This window comes from Poromitra crassiceps (genome assembly GCF_964638095.1).
Source record: "Poromitra crassiceps genome assembly, chromosome: 1".
Classification (NCBI taxonomy): Eukaryota; Metazoa; Chordata; class Actinopteri; order Beryciformes; family Melamphaidae; genus Poromitra; species Poromitra crassiceps.
In genome coordinates, this window is record NC_139623.1 from 37,983,912 (window position 1) to 38,006,852 (window position 22,941).

Consider the following 22,941-nt stretch of genomic DNA (forward strand, 5'->3'; position numbering starts at 1 on the left):
AGGCTCAAGAGGACATATATGTTTCACATAGGGTGGTGTTTCATTTCATGTTTTATTTGGTCCAATATTGAAATGTTCGACAATTGCAGGTTGTCTTACCATTACACATTATTTTAGATCTACCTTTTATATCTATTTCGGCTCTATTTAGTAGCGAAATGGAGGACCCAATTGCATGCTGGGAGTGGACATTCACAGGCAGTAAACTTACAACTGCTATTTCCTATGGGAAGCTGGGTGCTGCGTGGCTGCTATGTGTTGTGTCTGTTTGAGCGAGGGAGTCAGAGAGAGAGAGAGAAGGGTGACTCAGAGGCAGAAGAGCACTGGCGCACTGAATACGCCTGGTTTCAGAGAGAGACAGAGAAGGGTGACAGGGGAGAGGCACAAGTGCACTGGCGCAGTGAATAGGCCTGGTTTTCAAAGGCGCAAAGCGCTAAATTTAAGGCAGGTGCCAAGATATCAGTACGCCGAGATTTAAGGCCGACACGCCCACTTTGGCCCATTCTGGGGCTGCGCCACGCCCATTCGGCCTAAAGCGCATTTGGCAGCCTAAAGCCATATTGATATCGTCCCAAAACAGGCGCAAGGCACGTTTTTTTGCGTTTAAGGCCCGTTTTAGCGCCGAAGGCTTGTGGGAGAATAGGGCCCTCAATGTCCCTTTTTTTTCCTGTGTCAGTCTGTTCAATTTTGTTCTTGATGTTAAAAAAAACATGTAAAATAAAATAATGTGTGGGCTGTGATGCAGGTATCTTTATTATAGGCTATATTATATTTTAAAACGGACTAGTATCATCCATTAAGACATTTTAGTTTGTTTTACAAACATCAAGGTCTTAGTAACTAACAATGCAACATTTTATGAGTTTATCGTATGTTTTGCATGTAAGATAAATGTAGTGGAGGTAGACCTATAAGATTTCCCTCTGAAATATATCCGCTAGTACCTCACTGATAACTCACTGTTATGCATATTCTTCAGTCATGGATAGCATTTGCCCCTAGCCTAGTGACTAGGAAGCATACTTCCCCCTCACTCATTCAGCTTGGTGAATTTGCATAGAGATTCATAAACCAGTGATTCTCAAACTGTTTCATGTCAAAACTGACACAAATTAGACCACGGACCGATTTGATAAGGTTTTGTCCCAGACCCCCCAATCTGAAGATTTTTGCTTTTATGTAGCATGAACTGTATGCAACCCATGACCATTTAGTCATACATTGTGTTACTTATGAGTGGAAATATAGTGAAAGTAAATTTTTTGCCAGGGACCACCTCAAGGACCCATGAGGCTGGGGAGGTCCCCAGACCCCATTTTGAAAACCTCCACATAAGGGTATACTCTGCATCAACCGTAGTTTTTTTTTTTACAGATACTGTCCAATATTCCTGATTAGATGATCGCTATAGGCGGGGCTCAACGTAGAGTTACTTTTTTATATGAAATGTGCTAAACAAATAAATAGAATTTAGCCATGTCGTCAAGGAAACCGATACAATAGGCGCCGTTTCCTGTTCCCCGTGACGTCAGAGAGGAGGATCACATGTCCACCGGGAGGATCTGTCTGGAATAGCTGGAATAATCACCGTAATAACAATAATCCTCGTCAGAATGGACAGTCATGTCTATGTAATAATAGTTGTTCGTCATGAGTGCACGTCGGGGCAGGCTGTGTGGTGTATTTAAAGCCAGGCCTGCAGCTCAGTATGGAGATCTGCTGCATGTTTACGGACCTTCTCCCTCCCCAGGAAGCTTCCATTCTCCTCTCGGAACAAACATTTTCACTCCACCTAAACTACAGCTGTGTCTTCTAGCCGCAGGCTAACCAGCTCTGTGCCCGGCCCGGACCAGCAGGCTGCTGCAACCCGTTTCTATGCAGCTCTCTCCCCGTGCGGTGTGTGCTGCCTGCCAACCGTCTGCTTTTAGGACTGTTTTATAACTGTATTATAGGGTAACTCACATGTTTTGCCGCCCTTATCTTAACTAGGTTAGTAGCGTAAACGTTACTTGGCATGTCTCCAGTCAGACTCTAAGTGTTTTGATCCAGTTTTATCAAGTTTTTCTTACCCAAAGATGAGGTCGTCTCTTGCTCCCGGCATACAGCTTATCACGTCTTTTTCTCGAGATAGTTGGTAAGTTTCCCTTATCGTTGATTCATTGTCCAAATTGTCCTGCTTTCATCTGACTGAGCTTCGGCAGGGTTAAGTTAAGGGAACAGGTCGGTCAATTTGTCTCTGTCTTATCTCTGCAGTGTAAATGATTTGCCACATCGATAAACGCACATTCTGTGAATTGGGGGGGTTGTGGGGTAATAAGCCCAGCGACTTCACTTCACTCTGCGGAATGTATTTGTATCATTCCAAACAAAAACAAAATGTGAACAATTGTGAGGGTGTTGGGTCTTTTTTTTAAATAGTTTATACGAGGGATCAGCCGAGCAGCATTTTGGTAAACAAACCGCGCAACGGCAATGGAACCCTATGGAGCCCAAGTGGCGCCAGGCGTGAGTGTCTGCTCTAGCCGCTTGACTTTGTTTACATTTAAAAAAAACTGCGAGAGTTCACACAACTTTAACACGACATGCATATTATACATCAAACTCTTGAGCTAATTCTGCTCTCACTCAGAATAAGCGATGTAATGTATCGTTTTTGAGATATTAACGTTTGTTTGACACAACTCATATTATTAACTGCCGCGGGGTTCCGCATTTCTGGGTGGCAAGTGACGTCACGCTGATTCGTCGTATAGGCTAGTAAAACAGTAGGTTATCATTAGTGTATTTTGCTAGTGCTGTAATAAATCTGTAATACACATTGTGTTTTAGGCGTCTTCAAATGTTGAAAGTTTACCGTGATATTAAGGGCTTAGAGGGCATTATGATGGAACTTATGTTGGCCATCCCCATGCTCAATTATGTCTTATGAGTTTTTGCAGCAATGATGCCATTTGTTACACAGATTTGGTGCAGGATAACCATTTTTGACCACTTAATAATTCATCAAATGGTCAAAAATCCATCCAAAATACCACATTAAAGACCTTAAGAGATACCATAGGAAAAAAACATGCTATGATTTGGTACCAGAAACTTTTGACTTTTGGAGATTTCTGTTGCATTTTTGGGCGATTGGGTGGGCAAGCACTTCTGTTGTGGAAATTGCTCAGAAACCCCCTTGTTGTCAATATACCTAGGAAGCATACATACCTTGAACACCCTATTTCTCTAGTTTGTGGTTGTACAGGTTCATGAGACTGTGATTATCCTAGAGGTCACAATAGGTTATTTTATCCAGTGAGGTCATTGATAGTTCATGTTAATGAAGCAGATAGTTCATGTTCATTAAAATGCTCAAATGAACACGTCACTACTACTACTACTACTGTACGTGACTACTGTATGTATGAAACTCTTCTTAGAAAGTGGAACTATTCCCTCCTAGATTGTCATGTCAATATGTTTATTATTAAGCTCAATTTAAATGAAGCATAGCATGAATAAGCCATATTTTGAATCAACCAGATTCACCACTGACCAATTTATATCAAGTTTAAATTAACTAATGGCCAAGAAATGTGCTGTAACTGGATATGCTGCTGAAATTTACAGTAGCCTATTTTATTAATGACTATGGAAGATAGCACTATGTGCCACCTTGTCCTGTTGATATTGTATGAATGCACATTGTGATCAGACAGATGGCAGGTCTAAAAACCTCCATGTAATTTCTCCTCTGCAGGTATCGAAGCTTCACCCTCTTCCTCACCTTCCTCTTCTACACAGCCTACCATCTTTCACGGAAACCAATTAGCATTGTTAAGGTGACTGTTAAAAAAAACACCCGATATATAATGTATATCCCCATTATTCAATACTGTAACTAACTTACCTTGTTTCAGGCTAGCAAACTAGCCCAAGAACCAAGCAAACACAAACCATTAATATTGTAGCTAATCTACAGTACTATCATGGATTTTGTCAGTTAACAAATTGAACTAGATATTTATATTGTATTTTTTGTTGCTTTTCAAGGTGTTGCGGCCATACCCACTCTTACCTATTTGGCTGTCACTGCTGTCAACAAACTAGCAAATTCATCTTTGAAATGCTACCAGGCATAAAAAAAATACACATTTCTAGTGAGGTGGCTGCAGCTGCACTCACAAGTTTCTCCATAGCTCCTGTTTATATAATACAGTATATAATATTGTGATAATACCGATGTTAAAACATCAGCGAATGGCTTAATACCAGTTAAATTTTGTTTGCTACTACTGTCTGAATATTAACAGCTCTGTATGATGAATCTAGGCCTACTATATCTATGATGTCTATGATCATTAAGTCCTGAGGGGCCTTGGTTTATAGTGATTTTAGAACAGCTCGGGGTGTTCTAAGCCCGCACACTGCTTTTTGGTTGGGTTTTTGAACTTGTAGGCCAACTGACCTGCATCCTTATGCCACTCTTTCCCAGAGTCAGCTACACAGAAACTGCTCCACAGTCATTCGGCCAGTGGACCTTAACATAACCGACAATGCTACTTGGTGTGACTGGCAACCTTTCGGTGAGTCCTTTACTTGATATGATCTCTAGCCAACTTGGTTGCTTCATTGACAAGAAAATAATGCAGACGCTGTTTTCTTTCTGTAGACCAGGACAACTACAAGACACTATTTGGGGTCGTGGATAACTCCTTCCTCGTTGCTTATGCCATCGGCATGTTTTTCAGGTTTGTGCACATTGCTGTGTATACTTGTTTGATCAATGTTGATGTTGAATCCTAATCATGACATCATGATTATTTGTGTTTTTCCAGTGGGATATTTGGGGAGCGCCTGCCATTGCGTTACTACCTGAGTGTTGGGATGCTGCTGAGTGGTTTCTTCACCTGTCTGTTTGGTCTGGGCTTCTACTGGAACATCCACTCCATATGGTACTACGCCTTTGTCCAGGTACAGACATGACAGGTTACAGTGGACCCTAATGCAGTGTTGTAGTCCAACTCGAGTCCGAGTTCTGGATACATTTTCAGGACTCGTGACTCGACGTGGACTTGAGCACTGATGACTTGGACTTGGAATCAGACTTATTTTGATATTCTTTTTTTAGATGGCTGTCATCCACTTCTTGTCAATTGTGTGCTTACTTACCAGATTGAACTACAGTATTGTAAAATTACATCTGTAGCAAAACAAGGAAAGTCATAACTCTGATTGGCTGTTGACGGCCGATCACTGTAACATTGGGTGTGAAGTTTACAGGCCAGAAATGAAAGGCATAAATCTAGGCAGCTGGCCATGTCATCATTGGTATTGATCAACACTCAAGAAATACACCGCCTGTCAAAAGTTTGAGGACCAGATTTTTCTCAACATTTTAGAATGATAGTAAAGACATCAAACTATGACATAACACAAATGGAATTATGCAATGGACCCAAAAACTATCTTATATTTTAGATGATTTAAAGTAGTGTCTTGATGAAAGGCAAAGGCTTTGGCAAGAAATTCATACATAGGCATCAACTTCATGATTTATATTTGCCCAAGAAACAAATTTCAAGCATTTTAAACAGAAGCCTTGAGATCAAACTTGCTTTAAGATGATGATGGAAAAACAGTGCATAAAATCAGGTGTGTCCAACCTTTTGTGTTTAAATTATTATGACCATCTTGTGCTATGGAACAGCAAAAATCATACTTCTTGTTCCTTAAAAAATATAATTGATAAGAAGGAAGTTGTAAAAATCAAATGAAACATTCTCTTGCAGGCTCAGACACCACTCGCACATCACATGACTCACATCAGCATCATATGACTGTCTCAAGGGCTTAAGTGTGGGAATGTTACAGAGAGCTGCCTAGTGACCTCTCACTCTTATCTCTGGAGCATTTTGTGGTCATGTATATTATATTTATGATTTGTAGCATACATGGGGCATAAGGGAATGAATTCCATGTTCATTTTTCCAATGACGTTTCCTAAAATCCTTATAAAAAGAGAGTTTTACATGGACAAACCCATTGATTCAGCTACATTCAGAATCATGAGAGACCATAGAACATTTCACTCTGACTACTTTTTTTTAAACTCTTGCTTCATACAGTAGTGATAAAAAAAAAGCTTTAATACACTAAATTCTCATAGTCTCCCACCCTCCCACCCTCCCTCCCTCGCTCTCTCTCTTTCTTTCCATTCCCCAGGCCATGAACGGACTGATGCAGACAACCGGCTGGCCGGCGGTAGTGGCCTGTGTGGGCAACTGGTTTGGAAAGGGGAAGTGAGTGCTGCATGTTCTGCACTGGAGCTCAACACTGCTGATTATGCAGTATCAGTTACTTATTTTTGTAGTCACCCCACACACACATGCACGCACGCACACACACACACACACACGCGCGCGCACACACACACACACACACACACACACACAAATACAAACGCATGCAGGCACATGATCCGAGATTACCCAATGATGCAAAAGTGAAAGGAGGTACAAGTAGAAAACATGTGATCAGGTTTAGTGTGTTGTCATGTTATTCATGGTCAAAATGAGAACAGCGTAGAGATCTTGTTTAGTAGAAGTAAAGTAAAAGTATAAGTAAATATGTGGCAACAAATCTGACTGGATCTGGACTTCAGATACTGGATATGGGAACAGTGCATCCCTAATGCCAGGAAGCACACCCCACCTCTCTGCCTCATTTCAAAGAGGTGGGTAACCCCCCACTACGCCCCTATAATAATGATTTAAACGAGGTGGGTAACCCCCCCCCCCCCCCCCACTAGGCCCCTGTGTATAATGATTTAAACTTTGGGTCTTCAACCTTTTCCAGCCTAAGGACCCGTTGGTTGATAGAGAAACAGAGCAGAACCTACGATTAAAAATATTATTATTTTTATTTTTATTTTTTTAGCGTGGCCTATAATAACATTTATAATCCAGCGCACACCACAGGAGATCAGGATTGACACTTCTTTCATATTAATAGATTACATTAAAAAAGCAAGAATGAGCAAACAATGTGTTTTGCATATTGCTTCATCAGATTCGCTTTGTAAATATTTTTTGTCAAAAATTTCTCATTATTGCCCATAATGCTTAAAGTATATTCAATATTATTATTTTAGTCTAAAATATATATTTTGTTACTGTCACAAACTACTAACAAAAATTGGCGGACCCTCTGTGGAACCCCTGCCCCGGACGCCCTGTTGAAGACCACTGATTTAAATCTTTGTATAGTTTTAGCTACCTTTACTTGATCGTTTTAAGTGTGAATGGGCCATTACAATCCTTCCTCCTTGCTGTGGGCTACTTAGAAAAAGACTGTTAAATGACTGCAGAATTGATACGTTTGATGGCAGTCTGCTGATCCCTTGTGTTGTTGTGCTTGGGTCACCAGGCGAGGGTTCATCATGGGTGTGTGGAACTCCCACACCTCGGTGGGGAACATCCTAGGCTCCCTTATAGCGGGCGTGTTCGTCTCCTCGGCCTGGGGAATGTCCTTCATCGTCCCTGGCCTCATCATCGCCTCCACTGGGATCCTGTGTTTCTTCTTCCTGGTTGAGAGTCAGTATCATTTGCCCCGTTTCATCATGCTCGCACATGCATTGTGGAAAGGGTACAAATAAAATCTCAAACTAGGTTATTTTTCTCATTTTCTTCAAGCTCATCCTCGAATTCAACCAGATCCGATGGAGTTTAATTAAGCAATATTACACGAGAGGGTGTACTTTACCGTGGTTATTGGCATGACGGTGATGCGGCAGGACTGAGGCTTTTAGCCGAGGTCCGTATGCGTCACTGAAGTGCCAATAACCACGGTAAAGTACACCCTCTAGTGTAATATTGCGATTATACAACAGTTACCAACAAAATACAAGCTATAAACAAAAGGTGTTCATATTTTGGGGGCATTTGCTCTCAAAATAACAAAGTTTTTGCCGAGTGTGTCAGTCCAAGACAAAAAATAGTCCCCGTTGACTCTGCCAGGCTGAACCAGCCGACTAAATAGGCTACCACACATGTAAACATACAACTACCCCATTAACTCAATATTTGTTGTGACTCTGGCAAAAATAAAATAATTAACAGTTTAGCGACTACGTCGGTGAACTTCACATGTAGGCTATTTTTTTTAAGTGTCATCGACTCACCTTGTAGCTGAGATGAAGGGTGTCAGAGCCTGCCTGTCTGAAAGAGGGTTGAGAGGCGGGCCATATCGTCTCTGTCGATGATTTGACAGTTCTGGGCATTGGGGTTGGCATTGGCCAATCCTGGCGTCTTCCGCCCCCAAATCGAGTGTGTTCTGGCGCTAAGCGAGTGGGTTTCAGGACAACCAGGCTCTCTGAGGCACGCGCCAACTATGATAACGTGGAGCAGTGCGGTAAATACAATATTCCTGGAATGCGAGTTTAAGGAACCAGTTACATGTCCTATGCATTCTACATCAAATTAAGACATTACTGTTTGTTTTATTTTGTATGTTACATACTTACTGGCCAAGTTATTAGTTAGTTTATGGGCTAGAAATTCTGTGGGGTTACAGGCAATATAGGCGGCCATGTTGCCTGCAGAATTTTTGGCCGCTGCTGTTCTCTGCTTATGGAGTGATATTTTAGTGATGAGGCCGTGTGCTGTTATGCTCATTTGAGAACGGTCCTTGACCAATCAGATAGCTTGGTCAGAACTACATGTTATATAATTTGGATTTAGGTCTGCAGAAGTGTTTTCTTACTCTTTTCTGTCTCTCTGTCTGCCTGCCGGTTTGTCTGTCTGTCTGACTGACCGTCTGTCTGACTGTCTGTTAGTCTGTCTGTCTGTTAGTCTGCCTGTCTGTGAGTCTGTCTGTCTGTCTGACTGACCGTCTGTCAGTCTGTCTGACCGACCGTCTGTCTGTCTGTCTGACTGACCGTCTGTCTGACTGACTGACCCTCTGTCAGTCTGTCTCACTGACCGTCTGTCTGTCTGACTGACTGACCGTCTGCCTGTCTGACTGTCAGTCTGTCTGTCTGACCGTCTGTCTGTCTGTCAGTCTGTCTGTCTGATTGACCGTCTGTCTGTCTGTCTGACTGACTGACCGTCAGTCTGTCTGACTGACCGTCTGTCTGCCTGTTTGTCTGCCTGTCTGTCTGTCTGACTGACCGTCAGTCTGTCTGATTGACCGTCTGTCTGTCTGTCTGTCTGTCTGACTGACCGTCTGTCTTTCTGACTGATCGTCTGTCAGTCTCTCTGTCTGTCTGACTGACTGACCGCCTGTCAGTCTGTCTGTCTGACTGACCGTCTGTCTGTCTGTCTGTCAGTTAGTCTGTCTGACTGACCCTCTGTCTGTCTGTCAGTCTGTCTGTCTGACTGACTGTCTGTTTGTCTGACTGACCGTCCACCTTCTGGTGAAGTGTTGAATAGAACGGCTTGCAGAGAGGTCTGATGATCACAGTGCTTCCCACACACAGCATAGCCCCCCTCCCTCAGGGACTGTAGGTTATAGAGTAGACTGTTCATGTGCAAATTAGCATATGATCTCATCTGGCGACTTCTAGCGACTTTTTGAGCAGCAAATAGCTACTGTCCTTGACAACACTGTTTATAGAAAAGTTGGGGGGAACTTTGTATTTATTTTATTCTGTACTCTGAAGCAATTTAAAATGTAACTAAGTACATTACTTCAAACAAAATTAACTTAAGTAAAAGTAAAATTACTGATTTAAAAAAATACTCAAAAAAGTACAAGTACACAAAAAAGCTACTTAATTACAGTAATTTGAGTACTTAGTACTTAGTTACTTCCACCTCTGCATACATATCAGCATATTCCAGTTAATGAGAGGCAATTCAATAGTGCCTTAATCCTGACAATAAAAGAATCAAGTTAAAGTTTGTGTACATAGAGCTTTAAAGAGCATGATGCAGGTTAGACACCACTTTGCATTAATATGTGGGACTTTTATGTAGCAATTAGGATTCTCTTGTTTTTTTATTTTCCCCACACATAGCTGCATCTAGACTAGTTTTTGTTAAGCATCTGGCACGCACACATAAAACCCCACAAATCTAGCAATAACACCTGTGATGATTTTAATACACAATCATCAATAAATGTTCCCTAGGATCATTACCTCCGTACGCTGACCGTCTGTCCGTCCGTCGCTTGCTGCAGTACATCACTCCACTCTGCAGCGTCCGTCTCCAATGATAAGGTTATCCGCCTCAGACCATTCTGCAGCCGGCTTACACAAGCTGAGATGGTCAGTCCCAAAATTCAACTAGTTTTACTATTTAGTTATGTTTGGCTACTGAAACTATAAAGTGCCATATTAAGCATAGATAGAGGCAGAGCCCAAACTAAACAGAAATTAAACAGTTGCCTTTGGGGAGAAATGGAGCGGAGTTTTCTTCTTCTCCTGTCAATGCCGAAATGCATTCTGGGCAGTGTCGAATTATCATACCAGAGGGTCAAAATGCTATTGGTTTTGGTGGTAAATTATCGTACAAATACGATAATTATCGTACGTCTGGTGTTTTGGAAAGTTTTCTACTGTACACATTGACTGTATATTATTATTATTATATAAGTACAGTAGCCCAAGTGTTGTCACAGGTGTTATCTGCACAGATGGCTTTTTTTTTTACATGTGCATTATAATGCCACATTGCTCTCCATATGTCTGCCCTGGGGGCATGTTTTAATTTTGTTTTTGTTTTTTGGGGGTATTTTCATAAGAATCTTGAGATTCTTATTCCTAACAGTAAATAGAAATAAGAATCCTGTTATTCCTAACAGTAAATATATATATATATATATATATATATATATATATATATATATATATATATATATATATATATATATATATATATATATATATGCTTTATTTATTTTTTATTTTTTACCTGCACCACGCTCTTTAAAGCAGCTACGAGCAACTTTTTCGATTGTTATTAAACAGTATAAATTTAATATCAATGCATCACATCTTACCTCTAATAGTCTCCGCGGACCAACGCAGAGTAGTCTCGCTTGAACCCCGAGTGAATCGGCCAGTGTTAGTGTGTCTGTAGCCAGGGCAGATCAGGAAGTGAAATGAAACGGTTTGCAGCAGCCACTTCGGCCATAACCACAAAATAACTTCCAAAAAACCTGTTAGAATATAACGAGAGATGTTCCCGCGAGTATGCGTGGCGTTCACATTGTTTATGTTATGTTGCTAGGCAGCGCAAACGGCGTAGGAAGGCAGCTGCGTTTCACTTCCTGGTTTCACTTCCGCGTTTCACTTCCGGGTTACCCGGTCCGGTCGCTCTAGAGAGCCCCCTGTTGGCGCGAGTTTAGACAGACTATAGACTTAATAATCACCTAAGGGAGCAATCTCAGATACACACGGCTTTGGTCTCGTCGACTATTAGAGGTAAGATGTGATGCATTGATATTAAATTTATACTGTTTAATAACAATCGAAAAAGTTGCTCGTAGCTGCTTTAACTTGTACCGAAATGTACCAAAGTGCTTTACAGGAACTGGTAATAAAAGACAAAAATAAAATGCAAGAAGACTAAAAACACAGAGCAGAAACATACAATAAGTAGACTATAAATAGTATACTACACACGGACACACCCACACCCACTCCCTCTTTCATTTCAATGGCTGTTACGCTAAAGAATTCAGTGAAAAATCTTGGTATCTTTCGTTCAGATTCTCCTTTGACAACCACATCAAGGCAATATCCACATATCTTCATTTTAGAAATGTACCCAAGATTATGCATCTTCTCTGCTTTACCGACTTCTAAAAACTGATGTCACACGAACCAGATGCGAACCAGAAAAGACAACTATATTACTCTGGTGTCTTTCAGTGGCACCCTGCAGGCTAATTGCATACACTGATTACATAAGCCTACACACCAATAGACCAATTATAGACCAACGTCAGCAAAGCATGCACGTGCAGGCCGGTACCCAGGGACGCTGGAACTCTTTTTAAGTAGTTTTTTGGACGTTTGGATGTTTTTTAGCCATATTTAGAGGAATATTTCATTTTAAATTAACATTAGGATTATACTGTTGGGATGTCATTATTCAGTATTTTCTCCTTTTCTCACTCACTTTCATGTCACTCCCTTTAGGTCGTTTTACACTACAGACAGACAGCAACACAGGCAGAAACACTGAACCTATTATTATTATTATTATTATATTATTATAAATCAAATATCAAAAATAACATCTCCACCCTCTGTCATAGTCTTCAACTAAACCCTAAATATCGCAGTATAAAACATATAAAACACATTTTAATCATTTTTTTTTATTGACATTGCAATTCCAATACAAAACAACAGAGGGTGCTGCAGCACCATAAGCACCCCCACTTCCTGCGCCCCTGCCAGTACCGTATGCCCCATTATGTTACTATGGATCGCACCGGGGCAGAACACGTCCTATGCAGCATTCAAGCGCCAGGATTGGCCAGGCAGGCACCCATGCAAACTGTTCTGAGTAGCGCACCAAGGTATTCCCATCTCGTCTCAATCTGATAGCCTCCCTAGCTAGCCTCTCTAGCTCCCTAACACCGATACAGACAATGAACTACCCCATCCTTCCTCCTTCCTCAACCCGCCTCTTCCGGTCCCCCCAACCAACCACAGAAGGACACAAACACAGGTGATTGACACACACAGCCTGAGGCGTTCAAAACCCGTCACCAACATCGGACATAACTGGCCTACTGACACAGTCCATCACGTTGATAACAACCTGCACCATGGTATGCACATGCTTCATTCATCGTTGTTTGCAAACATATAAGGGGTCTATAGGTTCTGCCTCTGTAACGAGCTTCAAACTGCAAGCTGAACATGCAAACATTGCACAAACAATAAAGATGTTTTCCAGATCACATATCTTAGTTGTGATTGTCAAACTCTGCTTTTGTCTTACATTTCTAATTGTTGTAAAGAAAGTCCCATTGTTTCCCCTCCTTCCTAGAACCCGAGGATGTCAACTGCACATCTCCTCAGCACCATGTGAGTACATCAGAGCCACATTCATGCTTCCATTCACCTATGGTATGATTGCCATAATTCATTCACAACTAGAACAAAACGCGTGTGCAGCAGTAGATTTCCTGCTGCCTACCAACACGAGGGTCGCAGTTCGAGCCCCCGTGTTACATCCGGGTTGGTCGGGCGTCCATACAGGCACAATTGGCCATGTCTGTGGGTGGGAAGCCGGATTATGCACTAGTGCCTGGTCGTTCGAGGGGGGAGGGGAACTGGGGGGAATAGCGTGATCTTCCCAGTCCTCGCTGTCAGGTGAAAAGAAGAGGCTGGTGACTGCACAGGTATCGGAGGAAGCATGTGCTAGTCTACAACTCTCCCCAGATCAGCAGTGGAGGTGAAGCAACGACTGGGAAACCCTAACAGGGAATTGGCCAAATACAATTGGGGAGAAAACGGGGATTCTGGGGAAAAAAAGTATACATTATATCAAAACAATGTGTGTGTTTACATGTTAGTCTGATCAGGAAAGTGGTGAGAAGGAACCTCAGCTCCAAAACTCCTCCAACATTGAGGAGATCTTCAACAGTGCTTCTGCCATCTCCGATCCTCCAGAGGTTGTTGAGGACCACACAGAGGCTATCAGCTTCTGTGGAGCTCTCAGTATACCTGTGAGTGGGAACAAGGCTTAATCCTTTTTAAAGAATAATTTTGCTGCTGTGGATATAATACATTTTGGAGATGAGAAAATATTTCCCCTCTATGTCCTATACAGGGTGTGGTAGAGTTCTCCCTCTGTTTACTCTTTGCCAAGTTGGTCAGTTATACCTTCCTGTACTGGCTACCCCTCTACATCTCAAATGTTGGTCAGTATGTACACACCTGCTCTATTCACCCAATCATCAGGATATAATACTTACATTTTAACCACATCATTTTTAATACATTTATAAAGTTAATATACTGTATTTTGATTTTCAGCACATTTTGATGCGAGGCAGGCTGGGGACATGTCAACACTATTTGATGCAGGAGGAATCGTGGGTAAGCCTCCAGCCCATTGATTGATGTATGCTAACGATCTGTTATCACATAATCTCACAAGATCTACAAGGACTAGCTGTGCATGACTGTTATATCTGTGACTACAGATAGAAATATACGAAGTACCTTATCTCAAAATAAAACGTTTCCATCAACATCATCTTTGGTCTTCAGCTCAGACTTTGGACTGACTAGGAGGATGGGTTACTTTAGGCGGTTTAACCCAGAATGTTTTGGAAAATATGCTAAAGTGAATGAGTGACATTCTCCCCTCCCTCAACAATTACCAATAGGCCCTTTTCACAGCAACAGTTTTGAGGTAATAAAGCAGGTCCCTGTCTTTGTCTGTCTTGTCTTTCATACTGAACAGCTCGTTCAGATGCAGCCAGAGATGCTCAGTTTGGACATTCTCTCCTTTGCCAGATGAGCTAGAGCTGCTATCAGCAGCAACATCACAATCAGATACATCCATTTTGCTATGGCTATCAGCAGTGCCAAATGAAACAGATTAACGAACTAATGTGACGATGGGGATCAGTACAATTATGTGGATCATCTACACCTGTCTAATTCAATTGGACAGTCTTAAGCACAATCTAATTTCATCTGCCACTCCACTAACGAGCCACCAGTTTGGGCGCCCTAAAACCCAATGTACACAAGATGCGGTACAGCTCTGTGCGGATCCGGTAAAACTGCCGGAACAGACTCTCGCCCATGTTAATAGATGGGCAATACATGCGCTATTGAAGAAATATGTATCCGTTCTATTTTTGTCAGATCCCGCAGGCGTCTGACAGATTACATTGGTGTGGTTTTGTTCAGGCAGCTGCACGGAGCCAGTGGACATAGGCCTTAAATGTAGAAGTGATTCTGGACCAGTTAACAAGCAATCCCAATGCTACCGTGCTGTTTTCATAGTGCGGTGTGCAACACAAAAATCAGAATTTTCTCAGTGCACATTTAAAAGTAGTTACTCAAGTATCTTTAAATTACTCAAGTAATAGCATTATAAAAACACAAAAGTTGTTACTTTACAGCTCTGGTTTTGTGTCTACAGGAGGCATCATGGCTGGCCTGGTGTCTGACTACACTGGTAGCAGAGGAACCACCTGCTGCGTCATGTTACTTGCTGCTGCCCCAATGGTGAGTGTCAGCTCATTCAGCACATTACTAAAGCACAGTCGGCAGGACAGCCTAGTGGTTTGTGAGGTCATCCCCTAACCGGTGTCATCCTCTAACCGGTGTCATCCTCTAACCGGTGTCATCCTCTAACCGGTGTCATCCTCTAACCGGTGTCATCCCCTAACCGGTGTCAACCTCTAACCGGTGTCATCCTCTAACCGGTGTCATCCTCTAACCGGTGTCATCCTCTAACCGGTGTCATCCTCTAACCGGTGTCATCCTCTAACCGGTGTCATCCTCTAACCGGTGTCATCCTCTAACCGGTGTCATCCCCTAATCGGTGTCATCCTCTAACCGGTGTCATCCTCTAACCGGTGTCATCCCCTAATCGGTGTCATCCTCTAACCGGTGTCATCCTCTAACCGGTGTCATCCCCTAACCGGTGTCATCCTCTAACCGGTGTCATCCCCTAACCGGTGTCATCCTCTAATCAGTGTCATCCCCTAACCGGTGTCATCCTCTAACCGGTGTCATCCCCTAATCAGTGTCATCCTCTAACCGGTGTCATCCTCTAACCGGTGGGCCCTTGGTTTGATAGTTTATGAGGTCATACCTGTTGGATTTCCATTAGTCATGATGGGTACCGTACGATGTGTTAGTTTTATTTTAAATTATGGATCGAAGTTTCAAGATTCAAGATTTTTATTGTCACTCCGTGGTACAAGTATCACGTGTGAAATTCTTGTGCTGTGGACTCCGTTTACAACATAGTACAAATATAACAGGGCATATGAGTGCAAAAACAACAAGAGACACAACAAGCAATAAGGCAGTAGAGTGATACGACAAGTCAGAGACAGTGGCATATTCACTGCACATAGGTGCACATGTCATGTGCATACTTTAGACGTGCTTAAACATTTTAAATTCGACGTATTTGACGTATAAGTGCAAATAGCATACCTAATTAAACATACAATTAAACATTAGACATACATAATGGTAGCAGCTACAGTACGGTACAGTACGACTACTACACTATTTGTGTATGTTAAAGGAGAATTTCGGTTTTTTACACCACGGTCCTCATTTCCAGTTTAGAATATGATGTTTTACTCACCGAAATAGTTTCGCTTCATTCGGATGCCCAGGGAAGATTTTGAGCTCCGAGTACACTCTTCAAACAGGCTAGAACCGCTAGAACGGGAGCCCACGGGGCATTCTGCACGGCAGTGCACGCGCTCTCTAAATGACACTTTTTCTGTCAGATCACGGTTCATTATGGTTGTAAATATAATTATTTAGCTAATAGCTAGAAGCTAGGCTAACAACAACACCGCAGTCAGCGTTGATCTGCCTCGGATGGGGTTACAGTGCCCATCTCCCCCCGCTGTGAAACCACAGAAGGGGGACGATACGCACTGTAACCCCATCCGGGGCAGATCAACGCTGACTGCGGTGTTGTTGTTAGCCTAGCTTCTAGCTGTTAGCTAAATAATTATATTTACAACCATAATGAACCGTGATCTGACAGAAAAAGTGTCATTTAGAGAGCGCGTGCACTGCCGTGCAGAATGCCCCGTGGGCTCCCGTTCTAGCGGTTCTAGCCTGTTTGAAGAGTGTACTCGGAGCTCAAAATCTTCCCTGGGCATCCGAATGAAGCGAAACTATTTCGGTGAGTAAAACATCATATTCTAAACTGGAAATGAGGACCGTGGTGTAAAAAACCGAAATTCTCCTTTAAGGAGTCTCGTGGCCTGCGGGAAGAAACTGTCCCTCAAGCGATTTGTGCGTGCTTTTGGGACCCTGTATCTCCTCCCTGAGGGTAACAGGGAGAACAGGCTGTTGTGGGGATGGTTTGTGTCTTTGATGATCTTCAGGGACCTCCTGAGGCACCGTTGGTTATACAATTCCTGCAGTTCTGGCAGCTCACATCCTGTTACGTGCTGGGCCGTGCGTCTCACTCTTCGTAGCGCCCTCCGGTCCATGGTGGTACAGTTCCCGTACCAGGTGGTGAAGCAGCCAGTCAGCAGGCTTTCAATGGTGCCTCTGTAGAAGTCCCTAAGGATTTCTGGCCTTAGCCCAAATTTCTTCAGGCGCCTGAGTCCGTGTAGTCGCTGTTGGGCCTTTTTGACAACAGTGGCGGTGACAGGTCCTGGTGGATGTTGACTCCCAGGTACTTGAAGCTGTCCACCCTTTCCACCACTGTGCCGTTGATGGTGATTGGGGGGTGTGCGCCCCCCTTCCCCCCCCCCCCCTCCTGTAGTCTACAATGATCTCCTTGGTCTTGGAGACGTTCAGAGAGAGGTGGTTGTCCTGGCACCATTGTTCCAGGGCCCCCACCTCCTCTCTGTAGGCCGTCTCGTCGCTCTTGGAGATCAGCCCCACGACTGCTGTGTCATCTGCAAACTTCACGATGGTGTTCGAAGATTGAGTCGCCACGCAATCATGGGTGTAGAGGTCGTACCAGAAGGGGCTGGAGACGCACCCCTGGGGCGCTCCTATGCTGATGGTCAGTGGGGAGGAGGTGAGGTTGCCCACTCTCACCACCTGGCGGCGATCTGTCAGGAAATCCAGGATCCAGTCACACATTGCTGTGTTTAGTCCCAGATCCTTGAGCTTGCGTACCAGCCTGGAGGGTACTATGGTGTTGAATGCTGAGCTGTAGTCCACGAACAGCATTCTCACATAGGTGTCCTTCCCCTCAGGTGTCCTTCCCCTCCTTCAACACATCATATTGCCTTCTTCAGGATAAAATAATCACGTCAAAGTGACATATATAATCTACAAAACATGTGGCACGGGGCAATCAGCATCAGCCTAGAAAAAGGGTGTCTAGAAATGGCCATCACCGAGAAAAATCCATGTCTACAGTATTCAAGGAACCACCAGATAAAGTGTTGCCAGCAGCACAATCCAAATAACCACCGTCTGGTCTGGTGCTCCGAGACTAATAGGTTTTAAAACAGGTGGGGTAAATGAAGAGAATGGGGAGTATGTCTAATATTCAGTTAATATAATGTTCATCTCCCCTTATTTTTCTTTGTTTTCCTTTCGTTGTAGCATTGTAGAATGGGAACTATGGGTCATCACCGAAAGGACAAGATCGCGGATACAAGCGTGCCAAAATGGGTTTCCTCAGGAGGGTGGCTGGTTTGTCACCTGTGAGAGACTCAGAGTAGAGCTGCTGCTCCTTCGCATAGAATGGAGCCAGTTGAGGTGGTTCGGGTATCTAGTAAGGATGCCCCTTGGTCACCAAACTGGGCACCCAGAGTCTATCAGTCTGACCACTGGGCACCCAGAGTCTGTCAGTCTGACCACTGGGTACCCAGAGTATATCAGTCTGACCACTGGGCACCCAGAGTCTGTCAGTCTGACCACTGGGCACCCAGAGTCTATTAGTCTGACCACTGGGTACCCAGAGTATATCAGTCTGACCACTGGGCACCCAGAGTCTGTCAGTCTGACCACTGGGCACCCAGAGTCTATCAGTCTGACCACTGGGCACCCAGAGTCTATCAGTCTGACCACTGGGCATCCAGAGTCTATCAGTCTGACCACTGGGTACCCAGAGTCTATCAGTCTGATCACTGGGCATCCAAAGTCTATCAGTCTGATCACTGGGTACCCAGAGTCTATCAGTCTGACCACTGGGCATCCAGAGTCTATCAGTCTGACCACTGGGTACCCAGTAGGGGTGGGGGAAAAAAATCGATTCACCTAAGTATCACGATTTTTAATGTCACGATTTTTTGAATCGATCTTTTATTCCAGAATCGATAATCGCAAATTTTTTTTTTTTTTTTTTTTTTTTGGGTGCTTGCAGTCAGGCCACTCACTGAACAGCAGGCCAGACGCCGCCTACTGGTTTACTAGTGGTTTTATTACTTTATTAGTTAGTCTGAAGTAATAATTACACTTCAGGGTTAAAGTGGGTGCATCTCATTGTAAAATTGGACTTCAAACGGCCCAAATCTGGCTTCAAACGGCCCAAATTGGGCTTCAAACGGCCCAAATTTCACGCGCGTCGGCCCATATCGGCCTGGCCTGCTTGGTATCTAATGCCCGGCCTGAATTATGATCCCAGTCCGCCCCTGTTTTTAACTATATCGCCCAGCCCTACTCATGATATAATATACAGTCTCTAGTGTATGATTCAACTTTTCCCATGTTCTAATCTAGTGTAAAAAAGCAAACAAACTGAAAAAATAAAAGAAAAAAATAAACAAAAATCGCAATAAATCGTAATATCGAATCGCAATAATCGTAGAATCGCAATACTTAAGAATCGCAATATAAATCGAATCGGCACCCAAGAATCGTGATAGTATCGAATCGGGAGATAAGTGAATCGCCACAGCCCTAGTACCCAGAGTCTATCAGTCTGATCACTGGGCATCCAGAGTCTATCAGTCTGATCACTGGGTACCCAGAGTCTATCAGTCTGACCACTGGGCATCCAGAGTCTATCAGTCTGACCACTGGGTAGCCAGAGTCTATCAGTCTGATCACTGGGCATCCAGAGTCTCAGTCTGATCACTGGGTACCCAGAGTCTATCAGTCTGACCACTGGGTACCCAGAGTCTATCAGTCTGATCACTGGGTACCCAGAGTCTATCAGTCTGACCACTGGGCATCCAGAGTATATCAGTCTGATCACTGGGCGTCCAGAGTCTATCAGTCTGACCACTGGGCATCTAGAGTCTATCAGTCTGATCACTGGGCATCCAGAGTATATCAGTCTGATCACTGGGCGTCCAGAGTCTATCAGTCTGACCACTGGGCATCTAGAGTCTATCAGTCTGACCACTGGGCATCTAGAGTCTATCAGTCTGATCACTGGGCATCCAGAGTCTATCAGTCTGACCACTAGTAAGACTCTGGTAAGTAAGACGGCCCATATTTCGAGGTTTCCGGTGTAGAGAGGACGTCCGCACCAAGACTTCCCCTCTACACCGGAAACCCAGACATATCGACTGTCTGTCCCAGTCATATTAGTCATGGGACTGATACACTCTGGGTTCCCAGATTGCCTGGTCGCCTCCCCAGGCAGGTTTTCCAGGCATGTCCAGCTGCTGGGATCCCCCAGTCAGAGCTGGTTAATGTGGCCTGGGAATGCCTTGGCATCCCCCAATAAGAGCTGGTTAATGTGGCCTGAGAACGCCTTGGTATCCCCCAGTCAGAGCTGGTTAATGTGGCCTGGGAATGCCTTGGCATCCCCCAATAAGAGCTGGTTAATGTGGCCTGGGAATACCTTGGCATCCCCCAGTCAGAGCTGGTTAATGTGGCCTGGGAATGCCTTGGCATCCCCCAATAAGAGCTGGTTAATGTGGCCTGAGAACGCCTTGGTATCCCCCAGTCAGAGCTGGTTAATGTGGCCTGGGAATGCCTTGGCATCCCCCAATAAGAGCTGGTTAATGTGGCCTGGGAATACCTTGGCATCCCCCAGTCAGAGCTGGTTAATGTGGCCTGGGAATGCCTTGGCATCCCCCAGTCAGAGCTGGTTAATGTGGCCTGGGAATGCCTTGGCATCCCCCAATAAGAGCTGGTTAATGTGGCCTGGGAATGCCTTGGCAATGGCATCCCCCAGTCAGAGCTGGTTAATGTGGCCTGGGAATGCCTTGGCATCCCCCAGTCAGAGCTGGTTAATGTGGCCTGGGAATGCCTTGGCATCCCCCAGTCAGAGCTGGTTAATGTGGCCTGGGAATGCCTTGGCATCCCCCAGTCAGAGCTGGTTAATGTGGCCTGGGAATGCCTTGGCATCCCCCAATAATATAAGATGGGCCCTCTTGCACAAGATGGTATTTCACATTGGAGTGGGAGAAGCCTTTGACAGCAGTGCGATAATCACCATAGTTTTCTCTTCAGCCGGCATGATGTTAAGAGGTGAACATTATGTAAGGGTTAATGCATGACGGGGTGTCCATTATCAGAAATGAATGTACGACGTGGGGGCGTGAACAGTTGCTTCCACAAAAGTACATTAATTTCTGATAATGGACACCTCGAAGTGCATTAACCCGCTTATACCATGATCACTTGCCAAAGAAAAAAAACAAGACCATTAACACATTCACTGCCAACAACGTGTAAACACGTTTTCAGAATCCAGCTGTTGACTGCCAACAACGTGTAAACACGTTTTTGGCATCGATTTTTTTTTTTTAACGGGGGGTTGTGCATCTAACCCTTTTACATATCTTATATAAGTATTGGACGTGTACAACGTGTACAACCCATTCCACCGACCCACTAAGTGGTGACAGTGCTTTCCTGACTAGAGGAAGGCAAGCAAAAAGCAGTGTGACTGAAGCCATTCTCATGAAGGTGGATTGGCGAAGGCGCTTTCATTTCGCGCTGATTGCTGGCGGTGCGGGATTGCAGATTTGCATAGTGGATTGCGGGTGGGACACACTTTGAAACACGCAGCATAAATATGACCAGAATCGCAAAAGCTTCATCAAAGCCCTCAACCAAAACTCCAAGAAGCGAGCGAGTCTAACCAGACTTCCTCAAAGAGCGGCCGCACAGACAGGCTCACACCCGCACAGCAGCAGCAAAGCAAACTGGTGACAAGCGGGGACTGCCCCCTAGTCCGACACCAAATTGGAAACAAATCCCATTCTAAAAGGCTTTTAGAATGGGATTTTCAACCCATTCTTTTTTGTTTCTTTTTCGCTATAATTTAGAGTAATTTAATTTCTATTCAGAAATTTATTTGAGAGGTCGAGAGTATGAGAAAGTGCATTTGCAAAGGTAGGAAAGTGCTTGTGACATGGCGCTGCAGCCAAAAAGAACGCCCACAGGAGGGAGGAGTTGAGCAGAGGGAAGTTTACTGCTGTTATGGAGGAAATTACTGTTCAAAACTATTGTTTAGGTCTTACTGATGCCAAAAATGAATGGTTAAAGTGACATTTCTATCGAATTTCACAAAAAGCCGTTTATCTCTGAATATTTTTTCTGACGCTAAAACCATGCTGTATTCAACTGCTAATGCTTACATAACTACTAACTCTACAAACTAACTCTTTTAGACAGAGAAAGTACACATTCTATTAGTACTTTTGAGATATTGTATGTTCACAAACTCCAAGCAGAAAATAATCCTCGGCTCTTGTAAAATGAGCCACAATCCTCAAAAAACGGCTTGGCAGAAGCTACCTACAGCAAGAAAAAAACGGCTGGCAGTCAATGTGTTAATTTATATTTCCATGCATTTTGCAATCAAAATCTAGTTTTCATAACCTTGGATATGAGTTGAGAACCGGTGAGACAAAATCAATTTTTTTCTAAACGTATAAAAGTGCCATATTAACCCTTAACGGTGGTATAGAGCTCAAACGGCTCTGTCGAGACCATCGCACATTGATATGAATGGTGGACAGACCATTTGCCTGGAACTACTTAGCTAGGTGTACATTATCACGAAATAATGGACACCCTGCAGCCAATCAGAATTGAGTATTCACCCAGACCATGGTATAAGTCAAGTTTAATCTGTAATGTCTTCTGAATATTTGTTTTGTTTACTTTCTAGCTTTTCCTCTACAATTCCATTGGCAAAGGAGCATCGGTACTACAGTTGGTAAGACTTTTTTGTACAGGTTCCTACTTTTAAGCATTCTAGGATTTGTATTTAAGCTACACTATGTACGCTCATTTCTAGCGTGCTTGATCGTGTGCTCGCCTGTGGCTCACGAGCTTCGCTCCCTCACCTGCTCAAATGCCATGCGCTTCGTGCAATTGAGCAATTGTGAGCCGTGCTAAGT

General features: G+C 43.7%; 1 protein-coding gene across 1 annotated transcript in view; it reads left to right on the forward strand.

The window, feature by feature from the left end:
• Positions 1-1,613: 1,613 nt before the first annotated feature.
• Positions 1,614-22,941, forward strand: part of slc37a2 (solute carrier family 37 member 2) — a gene marked incomplete at its 3' end in the record, with an annotated part of 34,122 nt that continues 12,794 nt past the window's right edge. Inside the window, 14 exon segments of the mRNA XM_083648485.1 lie at positions 1,614-2,134; positions 3,743-3,824; positions 4,478-4,568; positions 4,655-4,733; positions 4,821-4,956; positions 6,208-6,284; positions 7,411-7,577; positions 12,993-13,030; positions 13,522-13,674; positions 13,779-13,869; positions 13,985-14,047; positions 15,108-15,193; positions 22,710-22,734; positions 22,737-22,757. Coding sequence (XP_083504611.1) covers positions 2,076-2,134; positions 3,743-3,824; positions 4,478-4,568; positions 4,655-4,733; positions 4,821-4,956; positions 6,208-6,284; positions 7,411-7,577; positions 12,993-13,030; positions 13,522-13,674; positions 13,779-13,869; positions 13,985-14,047; positions 15,108-15,193; positions 22,710-22,734; positions 22,737-22,757 — 1,168 coding nt within the window. The 5' untranslated portion in view covers positions 1,614-2,075.